This window comes from Xenopus laevis, chromosome 6L (genome assembly GCF_017654675.1).
Source record: "Xenopus laevis strain J_2021 chromosome 6L, Xenopus_laevis_v10.1, whole genome shotgun sequence".
Lineage (NCBI taxonomy): Eukaryota > Metazoa > Chordata > Amphibia > Anura > Pipidae > Xenopus > Xenopus laevis.
Genome location: NC_054381.1, coordinates 9,130,410 through 9,158,271, shown reverse-complemented (window position 1 = coordinate 9,158,271; position 27,862 = coordinate 9,130,410). Strand labels below are relative to the sequence as shown.

General features: G+C 40.9%; 1 protein-coding gene across 3 annotated transcripts; it reads right to left on the bottom strand.

Annotated features, from left to right (window-relative positions):
- Positions 1 to 1,812: 1,812 nt before the first annotated feature.
- Positions 1,813 to 23,926, bottom strand: sec22c.L (SEC22 homolog C, vesicle trafficking protein L homeolog). Of its 3 annotated transcripts, none has more exon segments than NM_001094278.1 (9): positions 1,813 to 2,547; positions 7,984 to 8,049; positions 11,183 to 11,301; positions 13,055 to 13,204; positions 15,438 to 15,601; positions 16,330 to 16,541; positions 17,730 to 17,891; positions 19,856 to 19,982; positions 23,794 to 23,907. In NM_001094278.1, coding segments are annotated over 6 exon segments (882 nt in total). In that variant the 5' UTR covers positions 16,512 to 16,541; positions 17,730 to 17,891; positions 19,856 to 19,982; positions 23,794 to 23,907; the 3' UTR covers positions 1,813 to 2,346.
- Between the last annotated feature and the right edge of the window lie 3,936 nt (positions 23,927 to 27,862).

Genomic DNA, 27,862 nt, shown 5'->3' with positions numbered 1-27,862 from the left:
GGGATTTTTAGGCAGTAGGTAATTTACTTTTTTGACCTTTGATGGCTGCATTTGACCAGTCAAATAGAAACATTGCACATTATTATCCTTGGGCAACCAGGGGTCAGCAGCATGAGTCAGTTGGTTGCACCAGGCAAAATCTGTTGAAGTAGATTGTTAAATGAGGGGGCAGGCAGCATGAGTCATTTGGTTGCACCGGGCAAGTCTTGTTGAGATTAATCAAGTGGCAGGCAGCATGAGTCGTTTGTGCTGGGCAAGATTTGGTGAATTAGATAAAGGATAAAGTAAAGGTAAAGTAGATTGTTAATTGAGGGGACAGGCAGCATGAGTCATTTGGTTGCACCGGGCAAGGCTTGTTGAGATGATAGATGATCAATTGAGGGTCTAGGCAGCATGAGTCATTTGATTGCACTGGGCAAACTCTGATGAGTGTATTGAAAGTGATGTATTAACATCAAAGACACTTGATTTTGTTTTTCTTTCATCTCTGATCCTCCCTGTGCCATAGTCGGTACACTTAGATTGTAAGCTTCACGGCACAGCACCTGTTACTGAAAGGGAACCATTCCATTAAAGTCACAGCAGCCAAGCTACTTGCTCAAGCTTTACAGGTTATTTAAACAAGTTGGCACTAAAGAAGCTTTCTAATAACAAGAATAAAAAACAAACAGCAGCAGTTTAAGTTAAAAGAAATGAAAGCGATTGGATGAGATGAGTCTGGCTGGGCACTGGCTCCCCCTGGTGGCAGTTACTGATACACACACCCTGGGACTTGTGTACAAAGCAATACACTCAGCTATAGAGTTTTATAGAGAAGGTGCCAGGGACTTTGCTATTGTTGTTCAATAACACGACAACTCGACAGGACACTAGTCACCTGCATTGTGGCAACATTGTATCACACACAACTCAGCAATGATAACATCAAATAAAAGAAATAATAATCAAATAAAATGGGTTAAAGGGAAGATCCACCTCAAAGTGTCATTTTAGTGAATTTATCATGGGGGGGAGGTGCATATCTGTGTGGGTCTAACCAAGTACCATGTCCCAAAGACAACAAAACCTGCATTTTAACCTGCTCAGACGCATTATTGGACCCCCTACAACTGGTACCTACTACAGGACACTGACGTGACATCATCATCATGTATACAAAATGCAGATTACTATAATAGTGTAATAACTCCGAACACAAAACAGGAGTGTTTGTTTCATTTATTTAACACCCTCAAACTCATGGTAAGATAAATACAGAGCCATAGGAGCTGTTCCTGCTGAATTGTGCTTAGTACAGGGAATACCTATGCTGTCATAGTTTTATGGGATCTCTCTGTACAGACTATGAGTAAACTTAGGGGACTGTTCCTGCTGAATTGTGCTTAGTACACGGCAATATCTATGCTGCCATAGTTTTATGGGATCTCTCTGTACAGACTATGAACAAACTCAGGGGACTGTTCCTGCTGAATTGTGCTTAGTACAGGGAATACCTATGCTGCCATAGTTTTATGGGATCTCTCTGTACAGACTTTGAGCAAACTTAGGGGGCTGTTCCTGCTGAATTGTGCTTAGTACAGGGGAATACCTATGCTGTCATAGTTTTATGGGATCTCTCTGTACAGACTATGAGCAAACTTAGGGGGCTGTTCCTGCTGAATTGTGCTTAGTACAGGGGAATACCTATGCTGGGTGTTTTGCTGCACGAGAGGAGGGAGGAAGTTATAAGTGGATGGAGTTTTGCTCAAGGCTAAAACTGCAAATTATTCTGGGGAACACGGAGCAAGAGGAAAATAATGACACATTTCTCCATTTGACAAATACAAAGGGAATTAAAAAAAAGGCAGTGGCCCTTTAATATCATAAATACTGGCAGAAGCGGAGAGCTATAAAAACCCAACTTGCAAACAGACAGTTTCAATCCCCCCATGAGTTGCTATTTACTCACATTACTCATCAGTGCAAGACATGGGGCGCTGCCGCTACCCAGTACAGTTACGGCTATAAGGAGCCAAGAAGCCATTCCCTGTAAAACTTGGTCTCCGAACACTTTATAGTCTTGACCTCCAAGAGGTCTAGTGGTTCTTCATTATTCTCTCCATTTATTTTGTTCTGCACTCTCTGTACTTTTTCCAGTTTCCCGTTGATCGGATTGGAGCGCTGTTTTACACCCTCACGTGTCCAGCTGGAATAGGTAAAAATACACCTTCTTCGTATAATAATAATAATAATACCGGCACAGCTGGGAGATTTCTGTATAAAAATAACTCCACGTAGAAATCCACAGACATTGGTTATTGTCGTGGTGTCCCATAAAGCAGGGGATTGTTTATACACGTCTCGCATTTAAACTCCCGGGCCACTGTCTCTGTCCAGAGGTCTCCTTGTCAGGATCTGATGAGCCGAAAGAAGGGCAACCGAAACATGGAAGAGAATTTGCCACGCGTTTCGCAGTCCGTATAAATAGACGTTGCACAGGCAGACGACTCCCAGCAGCCCGCAGGCCTTCATCTTCCTCGCCGAGCAGTGGAACAGATACAAGTAGCACTGGAAGGAAAAGGGCGAGATTAGCAATGCACACGGCAGATATAATACAGTATTACAGTGAGATTAAAGGGAAAGTAAAGCCAAGATATTATTTTAATGTTCATTGCAAACTATTATTCCTACTGGATTTAGCTACTGCGAACATCATTGATTGTTCACCTTCTTTTAGTATATTATAGAATGGCTAATTCAATGTAACTTTTCAATTGGTCTTCGTTATTTTTTTTTATAGTTTTTAAAAGTATTTGCCTTCTTCTACCGACTCTTTCCAGCTTTCAAATGGGGGGTCACTGACCCCATCTAAAAAACAAATGCTCTGTAAGGCTACAAATGTATTGTTATTGCTGCTTTTTATTACTCCTCTTTCTATTCAGGCCTCTCCTATTCACATTCCAGTCTCTTTTTCAAATCAATGTATGGTTGCTAGGGGAATTTGGATCATAGTAACCAGATTCCTGAAATGGCAAACTGGAGAGCTGCTGAATAAAAAGCTAAATAACTCAAAAACCATAAAAAATGAAAACCAATTGCAAATTGTCTCAGAATATCACTCTCCACATCATGCTAAGGAGACTATCTAGTAAAATCAAAATTTATCTCATATTTTATTTAAAAAAAAACCCACACTGATTTAATCGGTGAAAAACTCTATAAAATCAAGAGGAAATTGGATGGATTTTCGTGCTAAACCCAGCACAAACCACAAAAACTTCAAACTGAGATAGGTGCCTCTCCCATTGACAGGTCTGAGATGTCAGATTTTTGGATTCAGTCTTTCTGTAACATTGGGGTATAATAAATCTTGAAAATTTAGAAGTTTTTTTTCTCTAAAAATTTTGAGTTTTCTAGTGAAAAAACTCAAGTTTTTTGAGATTTTAATATAAATAACCCCCTGAAAGTTAAATTTAAGGGCATATAAAGGCAAAAAAGTAAAATCCCATTTTTACTTTCTTTAATGAAAAAGAAACCTATCTCCAATATACTTTCATTATAAGAAAACTGACTGTATGCAGTGAAATTCTCCCTTCATTTACTGCTGTGGATAGGAATTGTCAGACAGTCCCTAACTGCTCTGCAGGGAAACAATAATACTTATATGACTATGAAGATTTTCATTCATCCAGGTCATAGTATATCTAGTATAGGTCAATCTAAAAACAACTGGACTTGCTGAGTAATCAATGAAGACGTTTCACTACTCATCCGAGCAGCTTCTTCAGGAGGGAGAACTCTACAGGGCAAAAACTCAGCTGTCTTTCTACACTCAAAAGACAAGGGACACTCCTTTAAAGACAGCAAGGTCCAAATCTTGGATAAAGAAGACCGCTGGTTTGAACGAGGCGTGAAAGAGGCGATTCATGTCAAGGTGGAGAGACCATCTCTGAACAGAGGCGGGGGCCTTCGACACCACCTGTCTGCTACATACAATGCTGTTCTAACATCTGTACCCCGGCGGATTCAGAACACTTCACACATCCATTCATGTAACTCTCACAAGTAACACCTGTATCTAGGAGTTGCATGACACATTGGATAATCCTATCACAACTACACAGAATCAACACCTCTGTGAGTTTCTTCAGATGTCACCTCTTTGAAGAGTTACAATGTGCCATTGTAAATGGATTAGTGGAAGAGTTTATATGCCGAGAATTTCCCACACCAGTCAGTTGTACTGAAGAAGCTGCTCGGATGAGTAGTGAAACGTCTTCATTGATTACTCAGCAAATCCAGTTGTTTTTAGATTGACCTATACTAGATAATAATACTTATAAACAGCAGGGGGAGCCCCCGCCCTACTTCCCAGCCATGCAGAACTCAAGCAGCTTTGTTTGTTTCCCTGTAGAGCAGTCAGCGACTGTGTAGAGATTTGTATTGGATTTTATTTTTGCCTTTACATCCCCTTTACTGTTTCCAACTCCAGCTGCAGGGACAAAGATCATGGAGCCAGATTTAAACAGATAAACTGGGATTCTATTTGGAGGATTATTTTGCCGCAGCCACTGGTTCTGCAGAGTTGGAGAAAGTTTGTATCAAACAATACAAAAACTATAAAATCCACATTAGATTACATGACAACACAGGACCCAGTGCAGTCTGTATATTCTGATTATTAATCAGTCTTGCTGTATCAGCTTCTGGCAGATATTGTTTGACTTGTGCTGTTTTGATCATTTATGACGATCCCTAAGCAGCCCAGACCACACTGAGCATGTGCACAGTCTTGGTCTTGCAAAGATGTATAACAAAGTTACAAGATGGTGACCCCCTGTAGCCAACTTTGAAAGAATAAATTATTTGTTTGATTAGGCTTGTGGTGCAGTAAGTTCATGTTTATGTTTAGTATATAAAATACAGCATTTCTAGCCTTATTCTATTTTAACATTCACTGGCCTCATGTGTATAGAAAGAAGGGATGCACCGAATCAAGAATTCGATTCGGCCAGGATTCAGCCTTTTTCAGCAGGATTCGGATTTGGCCGAACCCTTCTGTCCGGCCAAACCGAATCCTAATTTGCATATGCAAATTAGGGGCGGGGAGGGAAATCACATGACTTTTTGTCACAAAACAAGGAAGTAAAACATTTTTCCCCTTCCCACCCCTAATTTGCATATGCAAATTAGGATAAGGATTCGGTTCGGTATTCGACCACATTTTTCGTGAAGGATTTGGGGGTTCGGCTGAATCCAAAATAGTGGATCTGGTGCATCCCTAATAGAAAGCAGAAAGGAGGTTGAAGGATTTCAGGAAGGTGGCAGCAGTTATGATCAACTCCCGTGCCAACAACATTAGACTGATCTGACCAAATGAACCCTGTTGGGGGGGGGGGGAATCAGCAAAATATAGTCAACCCACTCCTTTTTATATCCTAAGCAAAACAGAGCTCCCCCATAGGCTACAGCCTAATAATCCCTACTGGAAAGCCAGTGCTATGGATCAATAGCCCAAAAAGTTGTGTATTGGGTGTTACTGGTGCACTCAACTGTTGGGTCTCCTGCTACTCCTTTGTGTCAGGGTCAAAGAATATTGGAAGTGAGAAGAGACCCCCCTATTCTTACCAAATGCCACGATGTATATGACACGACTACACTAAAAAGAGTCTGACTGCACTTGATAGATTGGAAGGGGAATGTGGATCTGGTGGTCTGTGGCTGCAACACAGGGGGTTCTGTTAATATCAGTCTGATAGGGAGAATCCAACCTACCTGCCTGAAATCTTCTTTAGTTCATAAGGACTTTAAGGGCAGAGACACACCCCTTCAGATTCGAGGAGTTGTAGTCGCCTCTTCTTCGGTGCAACTAATCTCCCCGAACTGCCTCCCACCGTCTGGAATTTAAATCGTCGACGTGATGGCATTCGGATCGATTCGGCTTTCCGAAGTCGCCACAAGTTTCCTCGTGGGGCAACTTTGGGCAACCTTGGAAAACGAAGCCCACCGATTGCCATCCCGCCGGCGATTTACATTCTAGCCGTCAGGAGGCAGTTCGGAGAGATTAGACTCCTCAAAGAAGAGGAGATTTGTCGATGGGACTAATCTCGCCGAATCTGAGCGGGTGTCTCTGCCCAAAGGGTTTGTATCCAGGGTGTTATCTATTGCTATATATAAATTTCATTTAATTTTATTCTATAAAAGCAAATGGCAGAGGAAGGCTTGCTAGGGGTGGGGGCAGATGGCCAAGCTTATGGTGCAATTGGTGTTGGCTATGGTTGAGGGTTCCAGCAGATGGATTTCATTATGGTTACCTGTTCCTACTTGTCCTCCAAAAGGGAGGTGGCTGATGTAGAAATATATAGCAATCAATTCCCTGTAGATTAAATAACAGTGTTAAATAGCTGTGGCCAATCTCTATTTTACTGCAGGGGCCACCGATCTTTTTTTAAACCCGTGAGCCAGATTCAAATGCATAAAAAAGTTGGGGAGCAACACAAGCATGAAAACATTCCTGGGGCACCAAATAAGGGCTGTGATTGGCTATCGGTAGCCCCTATGAGACTACAGCCTACAGGAGACTCTGTTTGGCAGTACATCTGTTTTTATTCAACCAAAACTTGTCTCCAAGCCTGGAATTCAAAAATAAGCACCTGCTTTGAGAATACGGAGAGCAACATCCAAGGGGTTGGGAGTGACATGTTTCTCATAAGCCACTGGTTGGGGATCACAGTCTTACTGTATCCGGGAGGGGTGACAAAGGAGGTAATTTTTGGGTTAAAGAGATGGAGGTTTAGGCACGCAAGGGTTAAAGTGGTCGGTAGGTCAGAGACGACAAACTAATAAATTATTTATATTTTCTTTGCAATCAGAAAAACTCAGACAGTGTAATTAATACCCTGGTGACTGTGCCCATCCACAGGGGTTTTAAAGAGATACTGTCATGGGGAAAAAAACATTTTTTCAAAATGAATTAGTTAATAGTGCTGCTCCAGCAGAATTCTGCACTGAAATCCATTTCTCAAAAGAGCACATTTTTTTATATTCAATTTTGAAATCTGACATGGGGCTAGACATATTGTTAATTTCCCAGCTGCCCCAAGTCATGTGATTTGTGCTCTGATAAACTTCTGCAAGTTGGAGTGATATCACCCCCCTCCCTTTCCCCCCCCCCCACAGCAGCCAAACAAAAGAACAATGGGAAGGTAACCAGATAACAGCTCCCTAAAGGTGGCCATACATGGATAGATCCGCTCGTTTGGCGATGTCGCCAAACGAGCGGATCTCCCTCCGATATGCCCACCTTGAGGTGGGCAATATCGGGCAGATCCGATCGTGGGCCCTAGGGCCCAACGATCGGATCCTAGCATTCGGCAAACGGGCGGTCGGATCGCGGGACCGCATCAACGAACAGATGCGGCCGCGATCTGACGGGATTTTTAAACCCATCCGATCGAGATCTGGCCGACTTTCGGCCAGATCTCGATCGGGGAAGCCCGTCGGGGGCCCCCATACACGGGCCAATAAGCTGCCGACACAGTCTGTCGGCAGCTTTTATCGGCCCGTGTATGGCCACCTTAACACAAGATAACAGCTGCCTGGTAGATCTAAGAACAACACTCAATAGTAAAAACCCATGTCCCACTGAGACACATTCAGTTACATTGAGAAGGAAAAACAGCAGCCTGCCAGAAAGCATTTCTTTCCTAAAGTGCAGGCACAAGTCACATGACCTGGGGCAGCTGGGAAACTGACAATATGTCTAGCCCCGTGTCAGATTTCAAAATTGAATATAAAAAAATCTGTTTGCTCTTTTGAAAAACAGATTTCAGCGCAGAATTCTGCTGGAGTAGCACTATTAACTGATGCGTTTTGAAAAAAAAACATGTTTTCCGATGACAGGATCCCTTTTAGGAAAGATCTGTTTGTGCCTGGGATAAGGGCATAATAATGACAGTACAGAAATATGAGATATTACACACGGATACAGGGAAAATACAGTACCTGCAATACGTTGCCAGAAAAGGCTGTCAAAAACGCCATTACTCGTCCTACATTTTCATAGCCATCCTAGCAAGAGTAAATAGAAAATATATCACTGTGTGTGTTATGTGCTCATAATACGAAAACTCTATAAATAACCCAGTGATGTCAATCATTTGTGCATTTGTCAATTTCGTCACATTATCTGTTAAAATGTGTGTGCGTTTAACCCTTCCAATTTAAAAAAATAAGTATGTTAAAAGTCACTTTGGATTTTAAGGACCTTTTATACTTGTTCCCTGTATAACTCAGCCTGCAGCCTTGTGCCTTTATATGGTCACAGAACAACCCCTCAGTGACTTCTAATATCCTTATCATTTACAGTAGGAGGTACATTATCCCTTATAATACATGAGTGATACTCAGAGTTCCCTGTATAACTCAGCCTGCAGCCTTGTGCCTTTATATGGTCACAGAACAGCCCCTCAGTGACTTCTAATATCCTTATCATTTACAGTAGGGGGTACATTATCCCTTATAATACATGAGTGATACTCAGAGTTCCCTGTATAACTCAGCCTGCAGCCTTGTGCCTTTATATGGTCACAGAACAACCCCTCAGTGACTTCTAATATCCTGATCATTTACAGTAGGGGGTACATTATCCCTTATAATACATGAGTGATACTCAGAGTTCCCTGTATAACTCAGCCTGCAGCCTTGTGCCTTTATATGGTCACAGAACAACCCCTCCGTGACTTCTAATATCCTTATCATTTACAGTAGGGGGTACATTATCCCTTATAATACATGAGTGATACTCAGAGTTCCCTGTATAACTCAGCCTGCAGCCTTGTGCCTTTATATGGTCACAGAACCCCTCAGTAACTTCTAATATCCTTATCATTTACAGTAGGGGGTACATTATGGAATAAAGATATGTAAATAGCTTTCTATAATTTAACGAATAGCTAATGTTTTCAAAGCTTATTTTAAAGTGGACCCGTCACCCAGACATAAAAATCTGTATAATAAAAGTCCTTTTCAAATTAAATATGAAATCCAATTTCTTTTTTTTATTAAAGCGTTCATAGCTGTTGTAAACTCATTTAAAAATATCAGCTGTCAATCAAATATTGCCTGCCCCTCCTCTATGCCTAGGCATAGAGGCGGGTCAAGCAATTACTTTCACTTTCCATTAGGCACTTTCTAGGTGTCACTGCTCTCCCTACATTCCCCCAGTTCTCTTCACCATTTAATTGTGTAGCCAGGACATGGGGATGGACATCAGGTCCCCCATTCTGGTGCACAAACAAGATTCTGAGATGATACAAGGCTTGTCTTAATAACAGTGTCCACAAAATGGCTCCTGCCTGCTTGCTATAATTATGAATTCCCAGACTGAAGGAAACAAGATTCAAATAATTTATATAGTGTAATTAAAGGTAATTTTGCTTGACTAACATGATAAAATAGGATTTGAAATAATTTTTTTGGGTGACGGGTCCACTTTAATATCAGTACAGGGCAGAGAAGCTTACAGTCTAAATGCGACACTGAATTATGAATGAATGGAAAAAAATAAATTTAGTTTGGTTTGATTTATAAAACAAGGAGCGCAGTTTGGATTGTAAAGCGCTGGCTAAAGACAGTGTGTCCCTCTGATAATTACTACTTTGATGTGGAGTATTAAGGCGAGTGTTTGAATAACACACAAGAGCGCCATAATTGTTGTTTGTCCTTGTTCTGTGTCGCATGATATTCAGCATTTGTGATTATTTTAGATGATGTATGATTAAGAGACAAAAACACATTTTTCAAATATAATAGGGGGGGGAGGGAATTCAGTAACATGAGAGAAAGGTGAACCCGGGTCAGTAATAGATACTCTGCCTATTGCCGTTTGTGTTGGTCTTATACAACAATATCATTTTAGGATTTCCATAAGCAGATATATATCTGGGACCTGTTATCCAGAATGCTCGGGACCTGGGGTTTTCCGGGGTAACGGATCTTTCTGTAATTTGGATCTTCATACCTTAAGTCTACTTGAAAGTCTTTTAAAGGGGTGGTTCACCTTTAAGTTAACGTTAGTATGTTATAGAATGGATAATTCTAAGCAACTTTTCAATTGGTCTTCATTATTTTTTAAAAATCCTGACTCCTTCCAGCTTTAAAACTGTGGTCACTGACCCCATCTAAAAACAAATGCTCTGTAAGGCTACAAATGTATTGTTATTGTTAATTTTTATTACTATCACTTTCTATTCCGGCCTCTCCTATTTATATTCCAGTCTCTTATTCATATCAATGCATGGTTGCTGGGGGAATTTGGACCCTAGCAACCAGATTTCTGAAATTATAAAAGCTAAATAAGTGGGATGCACCGAATCCACTATTTTGGATTCGGCCGAATCCAGAATCCTCCTCGAATCCGTTGGGAAGGGGAAAAATTTTTTACTTCCTTGTTTTGTGACAAAAAGTCACGCAATTTAACTCCCCGTCCCTACTTTGCATATGCAAATTAGGATTCGTTTCAGACGGGCAGAAGGATTCGGCTGAATCCTGCTGAAAAAGACCGAATCCTGGCCAAATCCCGAACTGAATCCTGAATTCGGTGCATCCCTACTATCACCACAGGTTGTGATGGTTTACATTGCAAGGAGTCCACCCATTTCTCAAAAATTTCCACCCAACTCAAAAACTTCTAACAATAAAAAATGAAAACCAATTGCAAATTGTCTCAGAATATCACTCTCTACGTCATACTAATAGTTATCTCAAATGTGAACAATTCCTTTAAAACATGAAATAAACCCAATAGGCTGGTTTTGCCTCCAATAAGGATTAATTATATCTTAGTTGGGATCAAGTACAAGCTACTGTTAAGAGAGAAAAAGGAAATCATTTTTAAATATTGGATTATTTATATAAAATTGAGTCTATGGGAAATGGCCTTTCCGTAATTCAGAGCTTTCTGGATAATGTGTTTCTGGTTAACGGATCCCATACCTGTATTATTCTTATCGGTCAGGGATCCACCAACATAGGCTGGCTGGCCAAAGCCTTCCTTACCTCTTAAGTGAATCAGGAAAAAACACGAAACACAATATTGTCTGGTCATAAGGTTCATATCATATAAAGGGTGTGACCTTCACCCCACTGATGTCCCACCAGCACAGACAGAACACAGAACCCCCAAATGAGCCGTCGGACTTACCTGCCACGAGTGTTCCGCCAGGTGAACCCCCCGGATGAGGCTGAGGGCGCAGCACATGATGTTGAGTGTAAGCGACAGGATTCCCAGGGCCGTTACAGGAGTCATTCTGCAATTAGGGGCTTTGTATAATTAAAAGAAAATCTCATGAATATGGTGTCCTTATCATTCTGCTCTCTTCATGTAATTATCAATATATTTTTTTAATGAAAAGCACAGGAAGAACATGTTTTTCTCACTTCTAGCACCAAAGGTTGCGACTGTTCACATTGCAAGAAGTTCACCTATTTCTTGACATATTTAAAGGAGAACTCCACAAAAACGTAACTTAAGCTTTTTGAATAGTAAACATAATTTCGAGCAACTTTGCAATATACATCATTTAAAAAATATGCAGACTTTTCATGATTTTTAGTGGTTTCTGACAGTTCCCTAGCCTAGCCCCCTGCTCTCATGCTGATCTGTCTGACTACTTTTCTAAACTGGCTGACTACTGTAACTTTGTATCAACAGCCATCTGTCCTCAGCCTGCATCCTCCAAACCCCACAATTCCTTGCACATGTGATTTCAATAAGGAAAGGAACATCCCAGTGCAATGCATTGTGGGTTATGTAGTTCCTGCATGCTGTCTGTAAGCTGTGGAGAAGTTGTTACAATGTGTAACATCAGTGTTTAGTCCCTCCTTCCCTGCCAGGATTTCAAATGATGCAGAGAAGAGAAGAACTGTTAAACACTTGGATTTCAGTATAGAAAATGGCATGTATTCATACTTTTTGAAGAAACAGGTAACTGTGATGGGTATATTAGGGGTTTCTGTGTTATGTGGCCTCTTTATCAAATTTTGGTTTTCATACTTTACTTTCAGGGTCGGATGGAGGGGCCCGGGCCCACCAGGGCTGCTGCTTCGGGGCCCAAAACCCCCGCCCGGCACCCACTCCAGTGGCGAAGACACCTCAGGGGCCCCTGCGCCTCAACCCCCCCTACCACCACCACACCTACCTTTTTTTTCCTGCTCGTGGTAGCAACCAGGTGCCGGAATGGCGTTCAGGGAATATCGCTAATATCAGGTCTGGGCTGGCGGGGCCCACCAGGTTTTTCCCCAGCATACCTCCCAACTGTCCCTTTTTCAGAGGGACAGTCCCTCTTTTGACAGCTCAATCTGCAGTCCCTCATTTGTACTGCAAAGTCCCTATTTTCTCTGCACTGAACACTGAAACAAAGTTTCTCACTTAATTGGCTTTTAGCAGAGAGCCCAGAACAGCTAACAGGTGCAAATAAGATACTTTGTAACAATGTTGAGACACAAAAAAAAAAAACAGTTTAGATAAGGAGAAATATTTTCAAACTTTCATAACCTGAAATAATTAGGGGTGCGGCCACATAAAGGGGCGTGGTCAGAAATATCGCTGTTCTACGTGCAAAAATTTTTTTGTCCCTCTTTTTACTTCCAAAATGTTGGGAGGTATGCCCCAGTGTCCCATCAGCCAAGTCTAACCCTGTTTACCTTTATATTGCATAAAGGTTCTTTTATCCATTTATATAGTTTGGACACTTGGGGGGGCAATCTGCTCTAGGTCTTGTACTAAATCTTGCAGGGAGTTATAAGCTAACTGGTTTATTTTAGATCTGGAGCTTTTGCAGCAGTGCCGTTATCCATGGATTTCAGCAGATAGTTTTCCCTGCTACTGGTTTACACTGTATGCACCACCTAGTGGCAGAAAGTAGAATCACTGATAAATACTATTTAAAATATATGAACCACCTTTTTTTTAACGATTATTTAATATACTCTCTAGAGTGACACTAATACAATCGTTAAAAAAAAGGTGGTTTAATATTACACGAAGATTGCAACTGGTTCTTTAATATCCTACCTGGCTTTGAGGCTGCATATCCATTCAGCAGCCCATTCCTCTCCTCTACGTCGTCCAACTTAACAAAGACAGGGGGAGGCGAGGGATCACTTTGGACAGGGAGGTCAATGGCAAAGTTATAGTTGTGCTTCAACCTCTGGATTGCAGTGTCTGTGGATGACATGGAAACAGTAAGGCCAGTTTTAGAAGGAGAACAAGGAAGAACGTATGATCTTTGTATTTGCCTATTTAAATCCTATGATAAATAAGGGACTGAGATGTTGTAGATCTGTTATATATATATAATATATATATATATTTCCCAGTCTTTATTAGAGTGCAGCCTCAACATAACATATCCAGTGCAGCACTAGATGCAACAATGGCAGCAGAATTGCACTTGCTCTGAGCGGGTGCTCCTTTTGTGTTTTTGCCTATAGGCGCTCACTATTATGTTATGTATGCTGATTAGTGAACAATTATAGGGGGTGCAAGTAGAGGTCCATCTCTTGCCACTATTGCACCCATTTATGCAGCCACTATCTACACCCAAATGCTTTCAATACATTACCTGGCACAGATCTTTGCAGGCCCAGATTTATGGAGAGGCCAACAAGGCCCGGGCCTAGGAAGGCAAGATTTTAGTGGGCGGCATGCTGCCCAACGCCCCCACATTAGTTCAGAAACACTGGAGAGGCGCAGGTGATCCGCCAATCCCCATTGCTCCGGTCCCAATGATGAAAATTGAATTGAATAAAAGGGAGAGGACAGGGCGACGAATGACAGCGGGCCTAGGGCGCCTGCTATGTAAATCCAGCCCTGGATCTTTGCACCGGTGCAAAGATTTTTTTAAAGGACCAATAGCCACTTCTATTTAACATGTGCTCTGCAAATAGGGGCTTTCATTCCACTTCTTGTTTATTTATAGGGATGCACCCAATCCACTATTTCAGGATTCGCCTGAATCCTTTATGAAAGATTTGGCCGAATCCTGAACTGAATCCTTATTTGCATATTTAAGTTGGTGGAAAAAGCACTGCGGCACATAGCGCAGCTAAATATTCTTTTACTTCTTTGTTGGAGTGATGAAATGTCATATGTACTTTGGATTTGGTACTTCGATTCAGCAGAATCCTGTGGGAAAAAAGACGAATCTTGGCCGAATCCCAAACCGAATGACGTTTTTTTTTGTTGTTTTTTTTAAACTTAATGCAGAAGAATGAAATAAAAGGCACTTGACATTGGAAACCTCTTGAGAACTTGCACATTTAAATCCCTAGTATAATTCCTTATCTGTACATCTGAGACACCGACTGCAGCTGGAAGAAGAAATGGTCTCGTTTGTACAAAGCACATTATAGCTATTTAAACTAACTCTTGCGATTACAAGGGGTGACAGGTGGAGGAAGTAAAGGGTAAAAACAAATATATTTTTTTAAATAAAAGAATAGGCATAAAACACAAACTTTTTCTCGGTATTAATAAAACAGTAGCTTGTACTTGATCCCAACTAAAATATAATTAATCCTTATTGGAGGCAAAACCAGCCTATTGGGTTTATTTAAAGGGATACTGTCATGGGAAAAAAAGTTTTTTTCCAAAACGTATCAGTGCTGCTCCAGCAGTGAAATCCATTTCTCAAAAGAGCAAACTGATTTTAAATTAATTTTGAAATCTGACATGTGGCTAGACATATTGCCAGTTTCCCAGCTGCCCCCAGTAATGTGACTTGTGATAAACTTCAGTCACTCTTTACTGCTGTACTGCAAGTTGGAGTGATATCACCCCCTCCCTTTCCCCCCCAGCAGCCTAACAACAGAACAATGGGAAGGTAACCAGATAGCAGCTCCCTAACACAAGATAACAACTGCCTGGTAGATATAAGAACAACACTCAATAGTAAAATCCAGGTCCCACTGAGACACATTCAGTTACATTGAGTAGGAGAAACAACAGCCTGCCAGAAAGCAGTTCCATCCTAAAGTGCTGGCTCTTTCTGAAATCACATGACCAGGCAAAATGACCTGAGATGCCCCTACACACCAATATTACAACTAAACAAATACACTTGTTGTTTGAGGAATGAAATTTATATAAATTGTACAGTGAATTATTTGCAGTGTAAACAGTGTAATTTAGAATTTAAAAAATACATCATAAAAATCATAACAGAATCCCTTTAAGGTTTAATGGTTATTTAGTAGACTTAAGTTATGAAGATCCAAATTATGGAAATTTTATCTGGAAAACCTCAGGTCCTAAAAATTCTGGATAACAGGTCCCATACCTGTATTGGGTTCCTGTTTAAATACTAAACAAAGACTTTTCCATTGAGACGAGGGATAATTATTTTAGTAAACAGACAGTCTCACCTAGTGGCCTAGAATGGGAGTCCAGCACTTACCAAACTCAAGGAAGGGGTACGGCCTAGTGGCCAGGGCAATGGCCATTCTGTTATATGAGGCTGAGAACTCCCACAGCAGCTCATCCAGGAAGCAGAAGGCCATGGCAGAAGGGAAGGTGCCGGAGCAAATGGTCAAGGATGAAATGTCGGCTGAAGAGCAAAAACTACGGGAAACAAGATTGCCAGAGGGTTATATACTCATTTATTCTACAATTGATACAATGCATCTTTTTTTTTTATATTACCTTGATCCTCTGAACATTGAATATTCTGTCGGGCAGAACAAACAGGGCAAAGCGCTCTCTCCTTTATAGCTTCAATTCCCTCAAACAATGAAGCTCTCACCAGTGATGTATGGATGGTGGAAGACAGGTTAATGAAACACACTAAAAGCTGGGAGTGCTCTGTTTTAGCTTAACCTCACAAAGTATAAAAAGTAAGGCTTGGACCCAACTCATTCACATGGTTCCTTATTTAAGAAGCTCTAAAAGTTTCCAGCGAGCAGAGATATGCAATGGGGAAAAACACAGCCCCAGACACATACAGGCAAACAAAAAATCCAAAGGAGCAGTTTCTAAGAGCTTGCAATCAACTAGTAATCCCAGCATGCACTATAACAAGACTAGGTCCTGGAAGCTCGAATATTGGCCATACATTGGCCAATCAGAAACGTGTGATGGCCTGCTAATCTGATATCTGGTTGGGAATCTGGCAAACATCTATTGGACACACTGAAATATCCCAGCAGGCCGAGGTAGGGGAGCAAAGGAAAACACAACAAACATTTGCTGATTATGTCTGACCCTAAAAAAAAGAGTCTCAGTGAAGTCTGCAACTTCAAAAAAATGGGCATACAATGTCAAAAATAATAATTTGCCAATGCATTGCTTACTGTATATTGAAGTCAAACACTTTGGCTGTTCCTCTTGGAGGTTGCCGAGAAATGGTGAGTGTGAGGGCCTTTAGCTTTCTCTTGCACTCCAGCAGCTGCTGGTTCAGGTGGAAATCAGTAGAGGCTGAGAGAGGGAGGCCGTCCTGGAGCCGGACTATACAGGCGTAGAGGATCATTGGCATCCTCCTTTAGACTGGTCATGAAGTCAGCATCTGCACAGTAAGCACACGGCCATGTTACATCATTCATTGGTGTTTATGGTTCAGTCAAACACTATTGCAGATAAACCTCCTGCTAAAGAACAAGTATTTCAGCTCTCAAGTCACAGGGAACGGATAATATTCCCAGTCGGCCCTGCAGAAGGGAAGTTCTCATCTTGCTACATGGCAGAAGTGCCCCTCATCCAGAACATTGTCTAGACCTTAAAGGGATACTGTCATGGGAAAAATCTGACATGGAGCTAGACATTTTGTCAATTTCCCAGCTGCCCCAAGACATGTGACTTGTGCTCTGATAAACTTCAATCACTCTTTACTGCTGTACTGCAAGTTGGAGTGATATCACCCCCTCCCTTCCACCCCCCCAGCAGCCAAACAAAAGAACAATGGGAAGGTAACCAGATAGCAGCTCCCTAACACAAGATAACAGCTGCCTGGTAGATCTAAGAACAGCACTCAATAGTAAAAGCCCATGTCCCACTGAGACACATTCAGTTACATTGAGAAGAAAAAACAGCAGCCTGCCAGAAAGCATTCTCTCCTAAAGTGCAGGCACAAGTCACATGACCAGGGGCAGCTGGGAAATTGACAAAATGTCTAGCCCCATGTCAGATTTTAAAATTGAATATAAAAAAATCTGTTTGCTCTTTTGAGAAATGGATTTCAGTGCAGAATTCTGCTGGAGCAGCACTATTAACTGATTCATTTTGAAAAAATTTTTTTCCCATGACAGTATCCCTTTAAGGTATTTTTTTGAGATCATGGGTTCCTTACTGGTACTTTAATTGGAGCTACGAGTGTGCTACCTTGCAATGAAGAAACTGGACAGGAAAATGATTGATGCCTTTGAACAATGGTGTTGGTGAGGACTTTTGAGACCACCATGATAGGAAAGGATACCAAGCCTGATTGGACTGTCTAAAACTGGACATATTATAAGAAGACCTAAATAACTGCAAAACTAGAAATTATACTCAATGGATGTAACTGCAGTTATCATAAATATGCCACTTGGATGCCCAAACACAAGACATTCTGGAGAAACACTATCCATATGGCAGCCAGGTGTTAACGTCGACTTGAAGGTGCTTAAAACTAAAAAGCACATTTAGCCTGTAGTTAAGGAGGAACCTGCTGAAGATCTCTGGCACCGAGTTTTAAATAAATAACAAGTTTATTTACCTGGAGCACAATGGGCTTTCTGTTCATCAGGATCCGAGTCATCCCCTGATCATCTTGCCATTTGGCACAGTCCATCAGCACAAGGATCTCCACCCTCCCAAAGCTTAACCATTTCACACATCTATACCCGTTTTTGAAATCTTCACTTCTCCTTATGAGAACCTATATATAGAAAATAATTCTGTTCTGGTGACCATTTGATTATACATTATGCAAAAAGTAAAAAAGAATATATGCCGAGTGCACATAAATCAAGCAATGAAGTAACATCTAGACATGTAGGTGTATGTTATCATATATGCACAACCAAACTTAATTTACTGTATCAACTGTTGTTGATCAGATCAGGATTGATATCCTAACTTATATATTATTGGTTTCAAGCCTTAGCCTCACAGACTAGACATTGTAGATGGAAAGATTTGGGGCAGGGTAAGATAGAGCGTGAGACTAAAAACCTGAAGAGCAAGATGGTAGCAAGAAGTACATTACCAAATAGTGGGGCTGGTGTGCAGGGAAGCTTACAGCAGTGGATTGGGGGTCCAAACTTTACTTCATTAGGATGACTGTAACCCCAATGTTTCTATATATCTAGGGGAAGTTTTTATTTGTGTCCTGGGTACCCCTGGAACTATAGCAGGATAACTGTTACCCCAATGTTTCTATATATCTGTAACCTTGTTATGAGCTAAGGGGGCCCAGTCTGAAGGCCAGTTAGGGGGAGATTTGGGGGTGATTGTTTATTTGTGCCCTGGGTACCCCTGGAACTATAGCAGGATAACTGTTACCCCAATGTTTCTATATATCTGTAACCTTGTTTTGAGCTAAGGGGGCCCAGTCTGAAGGTCAGTTAGGGGGAGATTTGGGGTGAGTGCTTATTTGTACCCTGGGTACCCCTGGAACTATAGCAGGGTGACTGTTACCCCAATGTTTCTATATATCTGTAACCTTGTTATGAGCTAAGGGGGCCCAGTCTGAAGGTCAGTTAGGGGGAGATTTGGGGTGAGTGTTTATTTGTGCCCTGGGTACCCCTGGAACTATATCAGGGTGACTATTACCCCAATGTTTCTATATATCTGTAACCTTGTTATGAGCTAAGGGGGCCCAGTCTAAAGGCCAGTTAGGGGGAGATTTGGGGTGAGTGATTATTTGTGTCCTGGGTACCCCTGGAACTATAGCAGGGTGACAGTTACCCAATGTTTCTATATATCTGTAACCTTGTTATGAGCTAAGGGGGCCCAGTCTGAAGGCCATTTAATGGGAGATTTGGGGTTAGTACTTATTTGTGTCCTGGGTACCCCTGGAACTATAGCAGGGTGACTGTTACCCCAATGTTTCTGTATATCTGTAACCTTGTTATGAGCCAAGGGGGCTCAGTCTAAACACCAGTTAGGGTGAGATTTGGGGTGAGTGCTATATACACCACAAGCTATAGAAGGATGACCGTTACTTCTATATTACTATATATATATATATATATATATATATATATATATATATATATATATATATATATATATATATATATATATATATATATATATATATATATATATATATATATTGAACTCAAATATATGTGTATATATGTATATTGAACCCAAAAATTTGAATACAGCCGTTATGCACTGTTCCATGTACTCAGTAGTCTATGCAGTCTAATGTATCAAAAATAACAAAGCCTCAACCAAATGTATACTTTAGACACTTTATTACCAGAAATGTGGGCACAGTTCTTATTATTGAAATTTGTCATTTAAGCCACACCCATCTTTGCCAACAAAGGTGCCATTACAATGACAATCTTTAAAATGACATTGTTCCTATTTTGTGGGAAAGGCTCAACAATGTTTCAACATCAACTGGGAAACGTCCCATAGACTATATAGCAGTGAATAGAAAAGTAACTTAATGTTGATGCCTTGGAGTGAGATGTTGGACAGGTAGGTGCCTACATTATTTTAGCCATATTGAGTACTGAAAGGATATACTTGCTATCTTACAGAAAATAAATAAAACATCAGCACTACTTATAATGTCGGATGTTCCTTTAGAATTACTCTTACAGTTTAGTTGTATTGTTAAACACCTACTGCATATTTGGAGGATTTCGGTGACCCACTTACCAGATCCAGTAATTCCAAGGTACAAACACCAGTAGAGTAATTTGAAGACTTTCAGAGCAATTTAATGACCATGTTCCTCTGCCTGCACAAGCTCATAAGCCTCTTTACTCCATCAGGAAATCTGCTCCTGCCAAAGAGGAATTAAATATAAGAAACAGGGGATATCTCGTGTAAGGCAGCACAGCAGACAATGAACCCTGGGCCTGTCCATGCTGAACTGGGAATTCCCTGCATCCAAGGCTGCTAGTCAAGTCCCAGCTCTGGTAGAGAGAATAAACAACACCGTTTGTTAGTTATATGTTAGTTTATTCTCTCTGCCACAGAATGGGCCTTGACTAGCAGCAGATAAGCCTCCAGCCTGTGTTGAGCCTCAGTTCTCAGTATCCTTATCCAGATACCAGCTGTTGGGTTATGTTTACTGGTTTCTAGGTTTAATATTTATAACAAATTGTCATTTCTGCAGAAGTTCTATAGTCTGTATTGCTCATACTTTATAGGCCATGTATTGTATCATACTGCACTATACTGTACAATACTGTAATGTGTTTTATCATACGGTACTAGACTGTACTATAATGTATAACATTGTACAGTACCATACTGTACTAAACTATAATGTATACTATTGTACAGTACCATACTGAATATATAATATGATACTGTACCATTAAGGTTGCCACCTGGCCGGTAAAATACCAGCCCAGGCCAGGGCCGGTATTACAAATTTACCGGCCGGTAAATTTGTGATCACCATTCAAACTGCTCCCGGCCTGCCTCAGATGCACCCTCAGCCCACCCTTTTCTTCCGTCTATAACTTAAAAATACTTACCTATTCCCCGATCCACGACTCTGGCCCACCCCTTGACGTCATGGCCATGCCCCCAGTGACAGCGCTATGCCGAAGCGTGACATCACAGCCCCGCCCATTTTCAGAACTATCCTCCAGCCCCCTTCCCTGGCCGGTAAAGATTTTTTAAAAAGGTGGCAACCCTATGTACCATACTGTAACGTGTACTGTACTATAGTGTATAACATTGTACAGTACCATACTGAACTATAATGTATTATACAATACTGTACCATACTGTATTGAACTACAGTGTATAATACACAAAAGCCATAAATATCTTGTAAATTATACAAGATACAAGATGTTATCAGTTAAAGGAGAGTAGTAATGTAATTTCTGTCACAAGACTCACTGAAACTTGTGTATTATAATAAATAAAGTACCCCCTGAATACCCCAAAATATGAGGATATTAGAAGTAACCTCGAAGTTCCATGACCTTGTGTTTTTATATGGTCATAATACTCCCCGATAACTTACAGTATAATATCCTTATAATTTACAAGAGGGGGTACTTTATTCACTATGTATAATAAAAATGTATAATATTGTACAGTATCATACTAAATGTACAAGATGATACTGTACCATACTGAAATGTGTTTTATCATACAGTATTATACTGTACTATTGTGTATAATGTACTGTACTATAATGTATTATATCATACTGTACTCATACAGTACCATACTGTATTTTGTGTTTTATCATATGGTATTATACTGTACTATAATGTATAATATCAAACTGTACCATACTGTACTATAATGTATTAAGTCATACTGTACCGATACTGTACTATACTGTACCCTACTATCACCCATATGTAATAAAAGCCATTAAGTTTGCCCAGGAGCAGCAACCAATAGGATCTTTGCTTTTAAACAGGTGACCAGTTGGTTGCTATAGGTTACTGCTGTTGGGCAAACTTAGGGCCTTTTATTACATAACCTCCAATGTGTTTTATCATATGATATTAGGAATGCACCCAATACACTATTTTGGAATCGGTCGAACCCCCGAATCCTTCACAAAAGATTCGGCCGAATACCGAACCAAATCCGAATTTGCATATTCAAATTAGGGGTGGGAAGGCAAAAACATTTTTTTACTTCCTTGTTTTGTGACAAAAAGTCATGCAATTTCCCTCGAATTCGGGTTTGGCCAGGCAGAAGGATTCGGCTGAATCCTGCTGAAAAAGCCTGAATCCTGGCTGAATCCAGAACCTGGATTCGGTGCATCCCTATATGGTATTATACTGTTCTATAATGTATAATTTCATACTATACTGTGCTATAATGTGGTATATCATACTGTACTCATACTGTATGATAATGTACTATACTATAATGTGTTTTATTGTATAGTATTATACTTTACTATAATATACCGTACCATAGTGAATGCTACTATAATGTGTTTTATTATATGGAATTATAGTGTACTATAATGTATTATATCATACTGTACCATAATGTACTATACTATAATGTGTTTAATCATATAGTATTATACTGTACTATAATATACTGTACCATAGTGTATACTACTATAATGTGTTTATTATATGGAATTATAGTGTACTATAATGTATTATATCATACTGTACCATAATGTACTATACTATAATGTGTTTTATTGTATAGTATTATACTGTACTATAATATACTGTACCATAGTGTATGCTACTATAATGTGTTTTATTATATGGAATTATAGTGTACTATATTGTATTATAATACACAAAAGCCATGAATATCTTGTAAATTATATCTTTATAAACGGTGAGTTCTGATGTCATCAGTTATACTGAAATTTGTGTATTATAATAAATAAAGTACCCCTCTTGTAAAATATAAGGATATTAGAAGTTACCTCGGAGTTCCATGACCTGCCTTCGGCCTCGTGTTTTTATATGGTCATGAAACTCCTCGGTAACTTATAATATCCTTATATTTTACAAGAGGGGGTACTTTATTCACTATATAATATACATAGTACATTATGGTACAGTATATATCATACTGTACCATAATGTACTATACTATGTGTTTTATCATATAGTATTATACTGTACTATAATATACTGTACCATACTGTACTGAACTATAATGTATTGTAATGTACTGTACTATGCTCTGCTGTACTATACTGTCCTACTCTACTGAACTAATCAAAATGTTTACAAGGGGGTACTATCCCATATGCCATTGGCTTATTGTCGTGTGAGTCAGTGAAGGACTAGTAAGGTCTATTGCACTGCTGTTTCCCACTCTCAATTCACCAGCAGCTGACAGAGGATGATGGGAATCAAATGTCACCAACAGCCGGAAGACTATTATCTGGGCGTCTCAGCCACTGGAGGGACAGGAAGCTCGTAAATCTACAGATGAGTGCAAAGTATCTCAAGAAAGCAGACATTATAACTCAGCCAGGCGTGTGGTTTAGTGCAGCCAGCCTGTAAGGAGGGAGTTCCTCTCTTTGTTTTCTTACAGGATAACAGTGATGTCAAGTGCCACGCATATAGCAAGCAAGCTGTCTGACTGTATTTATTAACACAGCGCTCACAGGCCTGGAGCTAAGATTTCCAAGCAGCCTATTAGCCACAATATTTTAATAAATAACACAAAGACTACAATGAAGAAGCTGAGCACAGACACACTTGCAATGCACCTTGGGAAACCACACTAATCCTTTTAGCTTGTGTGCTAATAATATATGAATAGAGCATAAGGTAAGGTGGATACTGGGTCACTTGATTTACACTGAGCAAACAGAGCTTCCAGGCTGTAGGCAGCAGTGAATAAAGACACACCGACCCCGCTCACAAATAGAATTGCCACAAAGTCCCCATGAATAAGTGTGAGGGTGCACTAGCCTGCTGGAGGTGACAGTTGCGCCGACTGAGTGTCAGCAGGGAGCACAATGCAAGCAGCAGATATCAGCAGCTCACACATGATTGTGTGCCCTGGTTATTGCTGTGCATTGTAACATATTGTAACCCAGAGCATTGCTGCTGAAACCTGATCTCAGAAATGGTTCCGTCTGTGATGTCATCACCCCAGAACTTGGCCCTGGGGCCCCCTACCTGTCAGCACAAAACAGCAGCCAGTGCAGATGTTACAGCAGCAACAGATTGATGTATCCCCAGCAGCACAATAGCGCAGACCACCTCCTCCTCTTCTCCTCCTCTTCCTCCTCCTCCTCCTTCTCCCTTTGTTAGAGCATGCTCAACTATAAGGATGTGGCCTTAAAGGGGCAATGCCATTTTTATTTAAAAGGGCAACTTCATTATTGCAGTGTTCTTTTATAAGAATATATTGATATTTATAGTACTACAGAGTTAGGAGGAATGTGAGTTTTTTGTTATTGATAATTTCCAGCAGTATAACATCAATTTTTACACAAATGTGCCCCTCCCTTTATTAGCTGGGAATTGCAGTTGGAGGGATGCAGGTCAGATATAAGCTGATATCCAGAGTAGGCTGAAAATATATATAACAATTACAGATATGGGACCAGTTATCCAGAATGCTGGGAAACCTGGGGTTTCCAGATTATGGATCTTTCCGTAATTTGGATCTTCATACCTTAATTCTACTAGAAAATCATGTAAACATTAAATAAACCCAATAAGCTGGTTTTGCCTCCAATAAGGATTAATTATATCTTAGTTGGGATCAACTGAGGCTATGGGAGACATTCTATATTTCAGAGCTTTCTGGCTAACAGGCTTCTGGATTATAGAGTCCATACCTGTGTTTTTCTATGAAACTATATCTTTGTTGGATAAAAAGCAAAAGCTGGCAGCCCCTGGCAAATGCCCTTTATGCCCTACCCGAAATCCCTGGCTTCATGCCCTTGAGCTGCTGTTCAATGAAATCCAGTTGTGCAGTAGATCTCCCTCAGACAGGGCCATGTGTAAAGTCAACCCCAAAATAGAAATGTAAAGAAAACATCATTCTAAGCAACTTTCCAATATACATTTATAATACACAAAATCCATGAATATCTTGTAAATTATTTCCTTATAAACGGTGAGTTCTGATGTCATCAGTTATAAACGGTGAGTTCTGATGTCATTTCTGTCACATGACACACTGAAATTTGTGTATTATATTAAATAAAGTAGCCCCAGTTGCAAAATATGAGGATATTAGAAGTTACCTCGGAGTTCCATGACCTGTATAAAAACACTCGGCCTTCGGCCTTGTGTTTTTATATGGTCATGAAACTCCTCTGTAACTTATAATATCCTTATATTTTACAATAGGGGGTACTTTATTCACTATATTAAACATTTCCAGTGCTTTTAAAGTTATTTGTAAAAACAATTGCTATTGAAATCAGCATTTGCTTAGCTCCTGCTTGTTACTTTTTAAACAATGTTGCAAAAGTCTTAAGGTGGCCATAGACGCACCAATAATATCGTACAAAACAACTTTTCCTACGATATTCGGTGCGTGTATGGTGGGAGACAAGCCGACCTATACCAGCAGAAGATTTGGATATTAGTTGGCTCAGCGATCGGGCTCACCGGAAAGTTTCAATTGGGAGCCTTTGAAGTCATCCGCACATCGGCCACTGCTAAATCGTCAGATACAGGTAGAATTCTATTGTTTCTATATGTATATCTGACCATTCAGCTCAAACACATCGATATTGAAAACGAATGATCTTTTCTGCTACCAATAGTCGCAGGAAAGATTGTAATTGTTACATTTATGGCCACTATGACCTGACCCTAACCTGCCCTCACACAGCCTGAACCCGACCCGGCTCCTCCATTTAAAGACCCGCGCCCCACAGTGACTTCATGAAAGGTGCAGGAGCAAATCTGTAAATGGAGTAGCCGGAAGTGTTAGGTCTGGGGCGGAGAGAGCGGAAGGAATTGACCCGATAATTTGATGCAGCGGCCAGCCCGAACCCTCCTGATCCCCGTGGGTCCCACGGCCCACACATCGCTAGTGGCCTCCATTAGTTCTCCAGCAAAGACAGGTCTGTCAATCAGCTGCCTTGTCTTACATTGTATCAACAGTCTGAGCCACCAGTGCACCGAATAGAAAGGGGCAAACACTGCTTTCAGTAGCAATACATGTACACATAACATAAAAAACATTCCCTTTAAATGCAGGGACGGACTGGGCCTGTCGGACACCAGGAAAAAACCTGGTGGGCCCCGCCAGCCCAGGCCTGTTCCCCCACCTGCCTGAAACTTCCTGTGCTCCCTGATACCCCCCTGACCCAGAACGATAGGAGAAACGCAGGTATGCTCTGGCGCGGGGGGAAGCGGGCAGAAGTAGGTTGTGAACCATCGACACTGGTGCAATTGGGCCGAGGAGGGGAGGTTGGCGGCCCTGTGTGCGGCTGGTGCATATGAGCCCTTGGAGTTGGTGGAGGGGGGTCGGGGGAGTGTGTGGGCCCCTATCCCGGCAGCCATAGACCCCCAGTCCGGCACTGTTTAAATGTGAACAGATAGCTTGACTATGGAGTCTTATCTGGTTATGTTTAGGAAAGATTTGCTCACCCTGAATAAAAGGAAGGCCTGTTTTTGCCTCTTTACTACAAAGAAAGTTGCAGCATAGAATTAAAGAGATATCCTATGTATCAACTGAAAAGATTTATCATCTGGAAGAGTTTATCCTTCTGCCGTGCCAGATTTAATAACTAAAGGACGTGTGGCCCCCCCATGCAGCTCACAGGCTTCACACGTTTACTCTTTGTATGACTTTGTATGACACTTCCCTGTTTGTATGATATTTCACTCTTTGTATGTACTTTGTATGACACTTTCCTCTTTGTATGTACTTTGTATGACACTTCCCTGTTTGTATGATATTTCACTCTTTGTATGTACTTTGTATGACACTTTCCTCTTTGTATGTACTTTGTATGACACTTTCCTCTTTGTATGTACTTTGTATGACACTTTCCTCTTTGTATGTACTTTGTATGACACTTCCCTGTTTGTATGACATTTCACTCTTTATATGACACTTCACACTTTGTATGACACTTCACTCTTTGTTGTATGAATTCCTAATCTCATTATAATACAGCCAACTAATGTGGGGTAAGAAGGGTAACTGTTCTTCTACAGAAGGACTACAAAATAATAGACAATATGACTTACTAGAGAAGATTCCGTGGATTCCCCTGCAGACAGATTTCATTCCTAGACTCATTGATGGAGATCCCTATTACGGGAAGAAATACAATCAATGACTAAGCAGGCACCTTAGTAGCACAAAGGCCAATGGCAGCTAATAGAGCAATGACGTCCTCTGTACACACACAGTTTAAAGTGTAGAGTCCAAATGTTTCATGGGCAGTGTATAGTGTGTAATACATCTGGTGCTCTCCGATCCTTGTGCCAAAACAGGAGTAATGTAGACATGGCAACTACAAACTTGGGCAGCCATTAGGAATCATCAAATGTAGTTGAAGTGTGCTTCAAAAGTGGATTAGGCTCCTTGCAGCCCCTGGTGCAAGCCGTACCCCCTGCCAGGGCAAAATATGCATAGATCAAATAAAGCAGCAGCACTCCAGGCCTATGGCATTTGAGTAAAGTGTTTCACTATTTTCAACAATACTGGAGTGCTGCTGCTATGAGGAATCATGGGACCCCATACTAAGTTAACAGGGCACTCCTAATAGTTAACCCATTGGTCACCTGGACTCCTGGGTAGAGGAACCTGCCAACAAGGTTGAGAGACACAAGGCCAGGTCCCTGATCACGTTATGCCCATTAATAAAAAAACCCACCCACAAGCCACTAAAAACCCCTTGCACTGCACAAATCACAGTTTTTCATCTCTGCCATGAGCCTCTAGTACCCCCGGTATGTTCCCTATGGTGACCTGCCAGAAACACAGAAGAGCAGCTCTGGATGCACTAATTGGGCACATTTATGTTGACCAGCGGATGCAGTTTGGGTAGGGATTTAAAGATTTACCATGGACAGCTCCCATGGACTTCTTTTTTTTTAAATGGCGTTGATAGCAGGTGATTTAAGAAAGGTCGCTAGTTCTAATTATTGTAATGCCCAACAGCTGCTGGAAGGCCCAGCCTGTGCATTTTTACAATAAGGAACAACAGGGTTTCTGTACAACCCCTACACGCAACTCCTGCACTTTTCCACATGGCACCATTGCACT